Here is a 14,173-nt window from a genome sequence, read left to right as displayed (position 1 = left end):
TAATTATAAATATTACACTATTGAACACAATTTTTGTTCCTGGGTTAAAAATGCCATTTCCTAATTAATTCTATCATAAAAAACATGGAAAAGATTTATTAAACTACAAAAAAAAGAAAGAAATCTTTTTGCAGAACAGCCTGCAGTACACTTTACTGCAGTTTTTCAATGACTATCTCATTGAGTCTCAACCAACTGAATATAGTTTGTGGCAACCACAAAAGGTTTCTGGAGTATAACAACTACTTTCAAAGTAGGTACCCCACAATTAAATGGAAAGAACACTTTCAAAACAGGGGAAAAATTCAAAATTTGATACATAATGTTATTTGATTGAGATGCTCAATTTCTGAAGGTTTATTTCCAAACTCCCTTTGTGGTTCTGAACATATTTTTATTATTATTACTATACTGACACAAAAACACGCTATGTCACAGCAAACAAGATATATATGTTGGATTATCATCATCATCATCATCATCATCATTATTATTATTATTATTTTACTGACACAAAAACACAGCATGTCACAGCAAACAAGATATATATGCTGGATTATTATTATTATTATTATTATTATTCTTTATCTCTCTTAAAAAGATACCAAAAGTGGCCAACAGAAAAAGCAATACAATATATAATTTAAAACTTAACAAAGATACAAACATTAAAAGCATAAAAAATATCAAAATACATAGTGAAAACCAATAAAACCATTAAACAAGTCTATTGAAATACATGAAACACAGCAGCCCCTGGTGTGGTGTTAAAAGCCTGCTTGAATAAAAAGGTTTTAGCCTGCCACCGGAAAGATTGCACTAAGGGAGCCATTATGACTTCCTTAGGCAAGGAGTTCCTCTGTGGAAAGGACAAGGGTTTCTGATTGAACTTGATGGGGAATATGATGTATTGCTGTCACATCCATAGGTATGCTCATTTTCCCAGCAAGAACCCTATTCTCTTTGACATCATTGTACTTATAGATACTTGAAATAGGTTTTCTTGGAGCTGTGCTTCCTCTGATACACAGCCCCTCCACACGCCACCATGGTGTGGAAGGCCGGACATATGGGCAGGTCTGCTAGCTTAAGCCAGGAGTTAGCATCCATGTAGTATTTCCATGGTCAGACATGATCTCTGTTGTTCCTCCTTACTTATTACTTACTTACTTAGGCGATCCCTCATTGTCCGAGTAAGATTATCCTCCAAGTGCGGTGTCCTGGCGGTGGGTACGTAGGTGACTGTGGAGCCCTATTGTTGACCTGTATGTTCTCCCGCAGTGAGGGCATCGGTTTCCATGAGGAATGCGGTCCCGGTCGAGGTTGTACCCAGCATAGTGATTCAGGTCATCCAACCCTGGTTATACTATTACATCAACATTCTTGATAAAGAGAAAAAGGAAGCAACGTCGATCTGTGGTCCAGCCATTCTTTATTTTAGAACCTCAGGGTGTTTTTGTTTTCCCAAATTAATTGACAACTGTTCTCTGGAGCACCTTACATGGCAACTTAGCTGTACAACAAGCAGGGCAATCCAGAGCTTCTGGAGGTGGAGCCAAAACCCTCCATTCTCCTGTGCTTTGATCTAACATGTATGCTTGCCGATTGATGGAATGTCCTTTGGGATGTTGATCATCTGGCCATACGAGACCCCCACACACAAAGACTTTGTTATTCCCAACTGAGCACACCGCGTGCGAGAGATCCAAGTGATAGTTATTTGGTAAGAGAGGCATTAGTTTTGTGGACTTGTTCATTGTAATATTCTGGAGGTTTATTTCCACACTCTCTTTGTGGCTCTGAACACTCAAGATGTTCTCCTGAGGAAAAGACAACAAGGGTTTATAGTTGAACTGAATGGGGAACGTGATGTATTGCACCACACTCCGAGCTTCTGTGTCAAAGCAGTCCAGCACACCCACTCGGGCGATGCGTCCATTCACTAGACACCTGCCAGTCACAATATAAATTGTCCTGTCCCCTTTGGTGATTAGAGCCGTTGCATCCATAGGTATGCTCATTTTCCCAGCAAGAACCCAATTCTCCTTGACATCATTGTACTTATAGATACTTGAAATATGTTTTCTTGGAGCTGTGCTTCCTCCGATGGAATACACAGCCCCTCCACAAGCCACCATGGTGTGGAAGGCCAAACCTATGGGCAGGTCTGGGAGTTTAAGCCAGGAGTTAGCATCCATGTCGTATTTCCATGCTGTCTTCAGGCCAGACATGATCTCTGTTGTTCCTCCAGACACATAAATATATTTCCCCAGTGAAGTGGCACTAAGAGCTGAAGCTTTGTAAGGCATCTCCGTCAGCTTCAGCCAGATATTCTCTCCAAGGATGTAGGCAAAGACCCCACTGCTAAAATCCCCTTGCTGATTTTGCCCTCCTAAAATCACCACAGAGTCCATTCGTGCCCCCTTCCTCTGATTCAGCATCAGACTTTGGGGCTTGCCTTGTTTACGCTCACTCAAGATGCCTTCTATTCGGGCCAATGGGCCACTATGGTCAGTAAAGAGCAACACTTCACGGCAGGCAGCAAGCAGCATCTTGGTGGAAACGGCAGATAAATATAAATAATCAAAATACTTTGTAAACAATTTCTCTCTTTCAGGCTTTTCATATTTGACCCACTCAAGGAGAGCCAGAAAGATCTGGTCCTCATTTTGCACATGAAGGTTTTCATCCTCAAGGAGCTTGCTAAAGATGGAAGAGGGGCAATTCAACAATTCTCCTCTGCCCTGTGGTCCAGCCCAATAATCGAAATTGTCTCGGATGCTGTCATAGGCCGAATTTCCTACCTCTCTCAGATCATACATAGTGGCCAAGAGAAGGTACTGAAAGCAGTTGTTTTTGTTGAGAGAACTCTGGAGGAAGTCAGAGCAGTGGTTTTTCAGAGTCTGAGAATTGAAGTGTTTGGCTCCTTTCAGAATGTCTTCCACGTTCTTCTCTGAAATCATGATGCTCCCTGTATAAAAGTAATTGAGCAACTCCTCCACCAAGGCAGAGCTTAAGCACTTGCAGTCAATGTAAATTAAGAATTCGTCCATTTTCGTATTCTCGCTGGATATCAGATCCCTTACTTGAGAAGACACCACTGCTAAGACATTGCGGTGAGCATAAAAGTCATTCTCGTCCACTCTGAGCACCACATCACAAAACTCCTTGTTCTTTCTTTGCCTGTCAAGGGCCTGCATCATAAAACTGTTGTGATTCTTTTCTGTGAATTTTATCCTCATTTTTGGAACCAAGCTGACCTGGGATGAATGCAGCTGACAGAAACCTAGAGGTCGTCTTCCCCAGGGACTGAAAATTCCACTCTGGGCAAAGTGGAATCACATCAGCAGTTATACTCGCCAGGTCACAATTAACTATGACACGCATTGAAAACAGTCTTTTCAGCTTAACTGTTTTGTACTGATAGAATTCCTGTGGCTGGAAGGAGTTAGAGTTGGAGTACCTCTATCAGAAATGTTTGAGGCAAAAGTGTTTGGATTATTTATTTATTCACTAGCTATCCCCTGCCACGCATTGCTGTGGCTGTCAGTTGATCTGGAAAATAAAGTAATGAGAAAGTGTTGGTTTCTAATATATGTAATTCCTTTATGCTTGTGGGTAAACAGTATTTCTTATTTCTTTGTCAGTGTTGATGTGGAGAGTGTCTGGTTTGCATACTCTGGAACATGCAACATCTGATAGCCCTTCTTTAGGGGTCCCTTTCAAATCTAAGATATTATATCTGTGTGTGTGTGTGAATCATATATATCTATCTATATCTATGGCTGGATGGCTCTTTGTCAGGAGGGCTTTGATTACGTTTTCTTGCCCTGGTGAAGGGAGTTGGACTCAATGGCCTTAAGTATTTTCGTGTTTGCCGGCATGTCTGCGTGGGGTGCCTTTTTACCTTCCCGCCGAGGTGGTATCTATTTATTTACTCGCATTGCATGCTAGTTTGGCAGAAGTTAGGGCTAACAGCGGGAGCTCACATCGACTCACGGCTTTGAATTGCTAACCCTCTGGTCAGGAGATTTCCTGCAGTTAGTAGTTTAACCTGCTGTGCTATCACGGCCCTGTAAAAACTGTTGTTAACAATAGCAGTGACAACATAACTTCCTGTATCCTAAATCCTTGGGTCAATTTTAAATGCCTTCTGGTTCTGGCCTAATTCCTGCAGTCACATATTTTTAATTGGGTGTATACACATTTTGAACTACGATTCTAGTTAAAAAATCAAAGTAAATCACAAAAAAAATGAATTAATTGAGGACTCCTCAAACAGGCAGGAGGAAAGCAGGGGAAAGCAGAGGGAATAGTCTTACTTCATTTCCTTAGTCTTTTGTCTTCTGGGATGGTTGATCATCCATGTCATTCCCTGTCAATTCATGTGGGTTCTCTGCTTCTTTGTTTTCTGCAGTTGGGAGTCAGGTAGCACCTGAGAAAAGATGGAGTCTGCTGAGGTCCGAAGTGTCTTAAGTAGAAATAGTATCAGTGTTTGCTTCCAGAATTAGTGCTTTGAATTAACTACAAATGTAGGGAGGTTTGAGCAAAAGACCAACCTTAGACGCCTCCTGCAAAGTAAACCAAGGTAGTGAGGCTGGATCGACACTGCCATATAATCCAGTTTCTGAATCCAGATTATCCACTTTGAACTGGATTATGAGTCCATATTGCCATATAATCCAGTTCATATATTCCTAGTTAGCTCACTGATTCTTCAGAGACAGCCAAATGAGATCATATGTTGTGATCTCATCTGTTAAAGGAGTGGTTTTTCTTATTAAAGAATCATGGTGAAGGAGGACTAACTCTTTCTTCCTGTGCTGCAATGTTGATTCAAATCATTGAAAGGGAACCTTTGCTCAAAAGCAGCAGGATACAGAGAAACTCAATTTCTAAAGATTTAAAGTTCAGAAAGAGAGAAGATATGGCCCTTCAAGCAGCCTGGGCCTCAGCTAGACATGGTTTCATAAGTCAAAACCAGCACTTTGAATTGTGTCCTGAAACAGACTGGCATCCAGTGTAGATATTTCAACAAAGAGTTGTGTGCTCCCAAGGTATTGGGCAGCGGATGATAATTATTTATTTATTATTTATTTATTTATTTATTTATGGCATTTATATGCCACCCTTCTCACCCCGAAGGGGACTCAGAGCGGCTTACAAGATATATTTTCATACAATACATTATATTATTAGCATAGTACAATATCAGTATTATATATTACTATATTACACTATACCATTATACTGTGATATTATTAGTAATATTACATGTAATGTAAATATATAATTATAATATTGTATTATTATTACTAGTATTATATTGTATTACATTATAATATTATAAATATTATATGAATATACAATATACTATATTATATTATTAGTAAAGACAAGATGGAAGTGTCTTCTGCTCCCCTCTGTCTTCACTCTGGCCTTATAACTGCCCATTTAGACAGGCAGGAACTAGAGAAAGCATTGCACAGTCCCATTACCTGTCTATCCAGTCCACCTCTGGCATCTTTGATAAACCAGGCAGAGCAAGGACCTAACATATGTGTAGTGGCCCTCGCTTCTTTAAGGATCCTGGCTATATCCTCGGGCTACAGAAGCTGAAAACTATCTATTAATATTGGACAAGCAACAGCAGGATTATCTGCAAAGCACTCCATCTATTTGAAACTCCCTGTTTTGGTTTCTTCTCCTCTTCTCTTTGATCATATCTTTGTCTGCCCTGTACTACTGGAATGACTACTCCGTGGGTCCTACCATGTCTCTCCCTTTTTGTACAAACCAATAATCAACAAACAATACCCTCTTCTCTACTAGTGAAAAACCATTAATAGGACTTTAGTCTGGCAGGCAGACATTAACAATCTTTTTCCTTTTCAGTCCACATGGGTGTAGTCCTGAATTGCAGACATGAGGTAAGGAACACAGGTCGCCTTTGTTACTTTGGTGACCAGAGAAGGATGTCAGGGAAGAATCCCAGATCTGACATGCCTTCTTTTTACAGACATCAGCATTTTATAGACATTCAAAATAACAGACATTGTTCAGATTCATGGAAATGATGATCTGTGATCTCATTGGTTTGATGCACAGTCATTGTTGTCATATTGTTGTGATTGGTGGGTATGTATGGCAAGAACTTCAGTAAAGTTTTTATTGGGTAACAACCTAAGTATGTAGCTGTGTTTGAGTCTGCTGCCCCCTTCTGATTTCAGGTGCTTTCTGGAAGAAGAAATAGGTGTTGATTATTTATTATAATTTTATTATTTTACATATTTCTATCCTATTCCTCTCACCCTAAAAAAGGAGACTCAGGGCGGCCTTACAACAGGAAGTGATTTGATGCCAATACATATAAATATAAAAATAAGCAAATACAATTAAAAGCATACCATTAAACATTAACTATTAAAACATCAATTAAAATCCCATGATCCAAATTGTAGTCCAAGGCCTGTCCAATTGTCAGTTCCATTAGTTTGTTATCCCTATTGTACTATTTACTGGTTGAATGCTTGGTCCCACAATTATGACTTAAGCTTCTTCCTGAAAGACAGGAGGGAGGGAGCTGACCTGATTTCATTGGGGAGGGAGTTCCATAGATGAGGGGGAACCACTGGGAAGGCCTTGTCTCTTGTTACCACCAATCACACTTGCGAAGGCAGTGGGATGAAGAGCAGGGCCTCCCCAGATGATCTTAACTTTATGGGTCATAGAGGGAGATATGTTCAGACAGGCAAGCTGGGCCAGAACCATTTAGGGCTTTATAGGCTAAAGCCAGCACTTTGAATTGTGCTCGACTGGCAGCCGGTGGAGCTGGCGTAAAAGGGGGGTACTCTAGTGAGCAATCTGGTTGCTGCTAGTTGGATCATTTGAAGCTTCTGAACAGTGTTCAAAGGCAACCCCACGTAGAGTGCATTGCAGTAATATATTCAGGGTGTAACCTTTGGGGACAAAGGTGGCAGTGATCAATATTGGATTGAAATGGCCCTTAGGTAATGATATTCCCTAGTCCCCTTGACAAAATAATGGGGAGTGGGACTCCAGTGATGAGTTTTGGATTACTTGGGGAAAGATTTGTTATGCCTCAGTATGATCAACTTGCCAGTTGATTGATTATCTACACTCCAATCTGTGATTTAGCCTGGTGGCTTGGCTGATGAGAAAGTTCCTGTGCTTCTTTAGTGACCTGTGTCTATTGTACGTTAGTGAGGAAAGTCAGACAGGGCTTTGCAGCAAGGGGATGTTTCCTGCTTCTGAAGTCGAATTATGCATCAGGAGGTCATTCATCTGAGCCCTGTTCTCATTCTCACGGCCAGATTCTTTGTGGTCTGGGTTTCAGTTAACATGGGGGCAGATCCTACCCTTGTGTTTCTCCATATTCCCCATGCCCAGAAAAGGATGGGGTGGGGGGTTTACTGCTAGGACTGCAAACTCAAGCCTTTTCTTTTTGTGAAGAAGTAGAATTTATGGATGGTTTCAGGAGGCTTGCTGGCGAAGTAGAGAAGCAGCAAGTGGGCAAGCTCCCTCCTTTAGCTTCAAGGCCATCCTCAAACTCTCTTCACCCATAGTACTTTATGGCCCCAACTCCCAGGAGCCAAACTACAGTATATTTATTTATTTATTTATTTATTTACTGCATTTGTTGATTGCCGTTCTCAGCCCTAGGGCGACTCACGGCGGTGTACAACATATAAAAACATTTTACAATAGGCAATATCACAACAAAATCAACATAACTATCAATAATACAATTACACTAAATCATCCGCGCCGTCTCATCGTAGAATCATAAACCAAACTCGTTATCCATATTCCGTTCCGATCATCATTGCCAATTGTTGTAGCACTTAGTCAAACGCCTTCTCAAATAACCATGTCTTTAGGCTCTTGCGGAATGCCATAAGGGAGGGCGCCTGTCTGATATCTACAGGGAGGGCGTTCCACAGCCGGGGGGGCCACCACCGAGAAGGCCCTCTCTCTCGTCCCCGCCAGACGTGCCTGTGAGGCAGGCGGGATCGAGAGAAGGGCCTCCCCAGACGATCTCAAGGTCCTCGTGGGCTCATAGGCCGAGATGCGGTCAGAAAGGTATTTTGGGCCGGAACCGTTTAGGGCTTTGTAGGCCAGCACCAGCACCTTGAATTGGGCCCGGTAGCAGATCGGCAGCCAGTGGAGCTGGAACAACAAGGGCGTTGTATGCTCCCTGCGTCCCGCTCCTGTTAGTAACATGGCTGCCGCGCGCTGGACTAGCTGAAGCTTCCGGGCCGTTTTCAAGGGCAGCCCCACGTAGAGAGCGTTGCAGTAGTCAAGGCGGGATGTGACCAGAGCGTGTACTACCGTGGCCAAGTCAGACTTCCCGAGGTACGGGCGCAGCTGGCGCACGAGCCTGAGCTGTGCAAATGCTCCCCTGGTCACCTGGCCCAGCGAAGCAATACCCTAGCTGAGGGTGGATGGTTTTTATCAGGATTTTGTAATCAGATTGCAGTTGTCTTTGGCTCAACTAGCAAGTCCCAAATGTTGCCTTTCTAAATCCAAAGATATTTTGCGTCATCTTTCCATGTGGATTATGACATACACCCCAATCCAATGCATAATTCCTTAAGTAATACAATTCCTTATAATACGAGGCCATGAGGAGAGGCAGGTAAGAAGCAAAATAAACATTATTATTATTATTATTATTATTATTATTATTATTATTGAAATAGGTTTTCATTCCAATAAAGTGTCCACACATTGCAGTTTGTGTTTTTCCTCTCTTTGAATCCACCCATTTTTTCCTCCAGTCTCTTTGATAATAGGCAGTGTTTCAGTTTAATCCCTGTAGGCTAAACTAGAACACTGTAGGATGAGTGACTGTTCTAGAGGGTGACTCATCCTCCAGATGTTTTCATTTTTATGCTGCAGTAGTACAGCATTCACAATAGAACAGTTCCCCTTTAACAATAGGACAATAACAGGGTTTTTTTAAAAAAAAAATCCATCTGCATTAAAGGGACAGAGAAGCAGCTAGCCAAACTATGAATGTTAGTATTTGACATATGGGGTTTTTGTTTTGTAGTACAGATCTGTTTTGGTTTTATTGCTCTTACTCGCTTATGCTAGGAATGACAAACAAAAGAGACGAGACTCTTGTAAGATTAAATGGAGGAGAAAGGCTGACAAGCTGCAAACTCAACAATAAAATGTTAGAGCCAAGTACAAATGTAAAAATGTGAGTAATATAGAAACAATAGAAATTTAATGAGATGACAAGATTGTACAGTATTTAGAACTAAATCATCATTATCAGATAGCTATAAATAAAGAATATATATTTTAAATACCAATGTTTTATCCATCCAAAACTCCGACATCACAAACCAGTTAAAGCTTACTATGGTCTCTGCAATTATACCATTAAGGAAAAAAAAAACCAAAAGGGGATGAGATGGGAAGATCTAAACAGAAATTATAACTAGCTACCCCATACAGAGGAAACAGACAGACTTGGGTTTCAAGAAAAGCTCAATCAGGTAGAAATTGATTGGTGATGGGTATTTTTCATCTCAGAAGCCACTTAAGAATCTGCAAGTCACTTCTGGTGTGAGAGAATTGGCTGTCTGCAAGGATGTTGCCCAGGAGATGCTCAGATGTTTGATGTTTTACCATCTTTGTGGGAGGTTTCTCTCATGTTCCCGTATGGGGAGCTGGAGCTCAACCTACTCTCCTCGGATTTGAACCGCTGACTTATTGGTCAGCAATCCTGCCGGCACAAGAGTTTAATCCATTGCATCACTGAGGGCACCATTGGTGGTGCTAAGTGTGCTTATTAAAAATGTAGCAGCAATGTGATTCTCATAAGAAAATAGAAACTTTAAAAAAAATCCTACAAAATCAGAATTAATTCAAGATGGTTACAGGGAAATCATCTATAGTCCCAACAGGCTGTCAAAATGAAAGAGCTTCAAAAGAAGTGTTACCTTCAGAGTTAGAAATTCCTCTTCTCAGAGGGAAGGCAAAAAGATATACTTAAAGTTGCCGAAATGGCAAAATCTGTCCACTAACAAAAAGCTCGAACCAAGCCAAAACTCAAAGTGGGAAGAGGAATGAAACAGCTGCTTTTTGGTCAATTGTCAGTAGGGTATTTTTTCCTCTCTCACTCTCAATATGTGTTATTAAATTTTTGTTCCGGATTAATGAGTGGCAGAGAAGGTATAACAAGATGCAGATATTTGAATATTTTTTCCCTTGTTATTTTAATAATTATACAATCCATAACTTCTCAGGTTATAAGAGAATATCCCAGATCACAAGAAAAAAGTTTATCTTCCACTATTGCTTCATTGTTTTATGGCTTATATATAAGTTTTGCTAATAGAATTGCCTGTATCTCAGGCCACTTCCACACAGCTGAATAAAATCCCACATTGCTTTGAACTGGAATATATGGCAAAGTGGTCAGATAACTCAGTTCAAAGCAGATATTGTGGGATTTTCTGTCTTGACATCCTGAGTTATAAGGCTGTGTGGAAGGACCCCCAGACTTACAGATAGCTAGAATTTTCTTCCTCTAAGGAAAACCGGGCCTGCTTGTGAAGTGAGGTTCACTCCTTTACAACTGTTCCCACCAATTGACCTCTTCCAATATCAAACCTAAGAAAGAATTTGTTAAGATCACATACGGGCAGGGATACCAATTGTCAGAAACATAGCATTAACTCCACGCAGCTTACTCTTTAGGGGTCAGCAGGTGATGCTTTTATAGTGCAGAGATAAAACTTTGTCATTTGTTAATGGTCAGGCTGCTATTGAAAGGCACCAGAGCAGAAGATGAGGAAGAAGTTTGGCAACCCTACCCTAAGGTGTCAAGTAAAAAATAATGTCACTACAGTCTTCCATATGGATTTGACTAATGGGTTACTGGGCATCAGTCATCAGTCTTAGACATTTGAAATTCTACTGCACTTTACCCCTGTGTTTTTAATATCTGCATCATGGATAACACCCAATAAAATCTTCTATTTGTTTATAAAACAACATTAATAACGGTAATGTAACATTTCATTCCTTGATCATAGGTATAAATCGTACAGTGATTCACACATCAAGGCATATAAAATGCATACAAAGCGTCTAACAATAGTTCTTTTGTTGCAGCTGAGTGAGTGACTCACAATGAGATGTCACTGAATTCAGTTTAATTTATTTACAGATGAATCTTAGATTTGCATATATAAATTTCCCTTTGGAGTTCAATTGCCATTAATCATCCAAATGATAACTGCACCCATGACAGCTGATCAGTTGTCTAGCAGCTAGTATTCATCTCATGTTGTCATAGCTGGCCACAGTCATTGTTGTTCTAGGCCGCAAATCCTGTTCTTAAGTAATGTTTGTTCCTTCACCGTCATATGGTTACATCCAGCTTGTGTTCTTGACAAAGAAAGTCAATAGGAGATTTCATTTGGACATTACAGGAAGTAAAGTTAAGTAAAAGTGGCTTGTCATAGATAAATTGGAAAAATATTCTATTCTGATTGGCCCAACAGGCAGGGCTCACAGGGAAACACCTCTTTATGCGCTGCATGATGCTTAATACAGGAGAAGGAGCCATGGCGCATGGTCCGTTTTGGTCAAAAAAACCAGGCGGCTGAGTCTTTACCATTACGGCCTGCCGAACAAGCCGAATTGGCCGAAGGGAACCAACCAAACCGAATCTGTGCACAAGCCTATTAAGAACAGGGGCAAGACAACAGGAAGTGAGAGAAACCTACCCCTCTGAAAGGAAATTCACTCCTGGAAGAGTTTTTATCATGGGGAAAAGGTGTCTCCACTGAAGTTTTATCATTAACCCTTGTTTCCACAACAAGACACATTTTTTTAAAAAAAAAAAATCCAATGATCACAGAAAAAAAGTGAGATGAAATCTTCTGAACAGGGGCATAGACAGCAAAATAAACACCACAAGGGTGTTAACCATTTCCTATGCTATCCAAAACATGTGTGTGTGAGTGTGTGTAGCTGGAGTTACATGTTAAAATGTACCTTTTCCGACTTACAACGTAAGAACCAACCTACACAGCCTATCTTTTCTGTAGCCTAGGGACTGTAGCTTGTACAAGATCTACCGTAGATTAATTTATTTCGTATTTAGATTTGGCTCCCAAGATATTTTGATATGTACAGGTATTTCAAAATCAGGAGAGAGAAAATCTAACACATTTCTGTTCCCAAGTGTTTAAGATAAGTGAGTGCCCTTCCACACAGCCATATAAACCAAAATATCAAGGCAGAAAATCCCACAATATCCGATTTGAACTGGGTTATCTGAGTCCACACTGCCATATATCCCAGTTCAAAGCAGATAATGTGGGATTTTATGCCTTGATATTCTGGGATATAGGGCTGTGTGGAAGGAACCGGATACTCTACCAGTAGTATAAATAATTCCAAACATTAATGCTCCTGCTGTGCACCAGGAAGCTATATTACACTGTCAGGTATACAACTATCTTTTGTAAGTTGCCTTAGGAGGACCTTGCCCTGAGGAACAGCTTAATATACTGCTTAATATGCCCCCCAAAAGTCCCATGGCCACAATGATAAGGAATGAGAGCATGGGCTCTTGCTCTTTGCCTCAAAGAGTGGGAGAGCCTTGTTCTGACCTAACAAAGAATCTAATTAAAAATGGCACTTCCTCTTCAGGAAAAAAAGCACTGGATTATACTGTTAGAAATGACTAAGCAGAAGAAAGTCCCCTCCTAAAATTGATTAGCTGATCTGGGTGCATCTAGACTGGAGAATTCACGACAGTTTGACACCACTTTGAACTGCCCTGGCTCAGTTTTAGTGTCACTCGGGCCCCTTCCACAGCTGTACAAAATCCACATCAAACTGGAGTATATGGCAGTGTAGACTCAGATAGGTAAAGGTTTTCCCCTGACATTAAGTTGTTGTGTCCGACTCTAGGGTGCGGTGCTCATCTCTATTTCTAAGCCGAAGAGCCGGTGTTGTCCGTAGACACCTCCAAGGTCATGTGGCCGGCATGACTGCATGGAGCACCATTACCTTCCCGCCGGAGTGGTACCTATTGATCTACTCACATTTGCATGTTTTTGACCTGCTAGGTTGGCAGAAGCTGGGGCTCAGATAACCCAGTTCAAATCCAGATACTGTGGATTAACTGCCTCAATATTCTGAGTTATATAGCTGTGTGGAAGGGCCCTCACTTCTGCCCTCGAATTCCTTCTTTGGTCCATCTACACTGCCATATAAAATCCAGGTTATTTGCTTTGTATCAGATTATATGGCAGTGTAGACTCAGATGACCCAATTCAAAGCAGATATTGTGGACTATCTGCCTTGACATTCTGGGTTATAAGGCTGTGTGGAAGGGCCCTCACTTCTTCCTTCACATTCCCTCTTTGGCCCATATACACTGCCATATAAAATCCAGATTATTTGCTTTGTACTGGATTATATGGCAGTGTAGACTCAGATAATCCAAAGCAGATATTGTGAACTATCTGCCTGGGTGATAAGGCTGTGTGGAAGGGCCCTCACTTCTCCCACTTTCTCTTTGGCCCATCTATACTGCCGTATAAAATCCAGATTATTTGCTTTGTACCTGATTATATGGCAGTGTGGAGTCAGATAATCCAATTCAAAGTAGATATTGTGGATTATCTGCTTTGATATTCTGGATTATATGGCTGTGGAAGGACCGTTAATGTCATTAAATCTTTGGCCTTCTCTGTCAGTGTTGGTGCCTCACCAAACTACAACTCCCAGGTTACATAGCATTGAGCCCATAAATTTGTCTAGAAGACAACAAAGTGTGTGTTTAGGTGGCAGCAAGAGGTGGGTTGACTAAGAATATACCTTTAAGTCACAGAGAAATGCCACGTCGCTCTAAAGGAAGGTTGAAAATTGGCTGAGACACTGTCGAAACTCTAGCCTGGGCGTTTGCTTAGGCAGCGCCTTAAGGCCTCATTTCCAAAGGCGAGGCCAACACACCGCTTCCTCTTTCGGTGACAGCTGGGCCAAGACTAAAGCGACGGCGCCCCCGTCTGGTCCCAGAGACGAACGTTCGAAGCTTCAAGGCGTTGATTGGCTGGGTGGCTCTGGATCGCTTCTGATTGGCTACGGCGCGCTGGCCCTCTAGCCGCCGGGTGGG

General features: G+C 41.3%; 1 protein-coding gene across 1 annotated transcript; it reads right to left on the bottom strand.

Annotated features, from left to right (window-relative positions):
- Positions 1-1,469: 1,469 nt before the first annotated feature.
- LOC132766574 (calicin-like) lies at positions 1,470-3,242 on the bottom strand. Its single transcript, XM_060760917.2, has one exon. The coding sequence runs from the start codon at positions 3,240-3,242 to the stop codon at positions 1,470-1,472; it is 1,773 nt and encodes a 590-aa protein (XP_060616900.2).
- Between the last annotated feature and the right edge of the window lie 10,931 nt (positions 3,243-14,173).

This window comes from Anolis sagrei, chromosome 2 (genome assembly GCF_037176765.1).
Source record: "Anolis sagrei isolate rAnoSag1 chromosome 2, rAnoSag1.mat, whole genome shotgun sequence".
NCBI lineage: Eukaryota > Metazoa > Chordata > Lepidosauria > Squamata > Dactyloidae > Anolis > Anolis sagrei.
The sequence above is the reverse complement of the archived record's forward strand: the minus strand, read 5'-3'. Positions and strand labels throughout refer to the sequence as shown.

Coding starts and splice junctions, on each gene's coding strand:
- LOC132766574 (XM_060760917.2), bottom strand. CDS start 3,242: ATGAGGATAAAATTCACAGAAAAGAATCACAACAGTTTTATGATGCAG.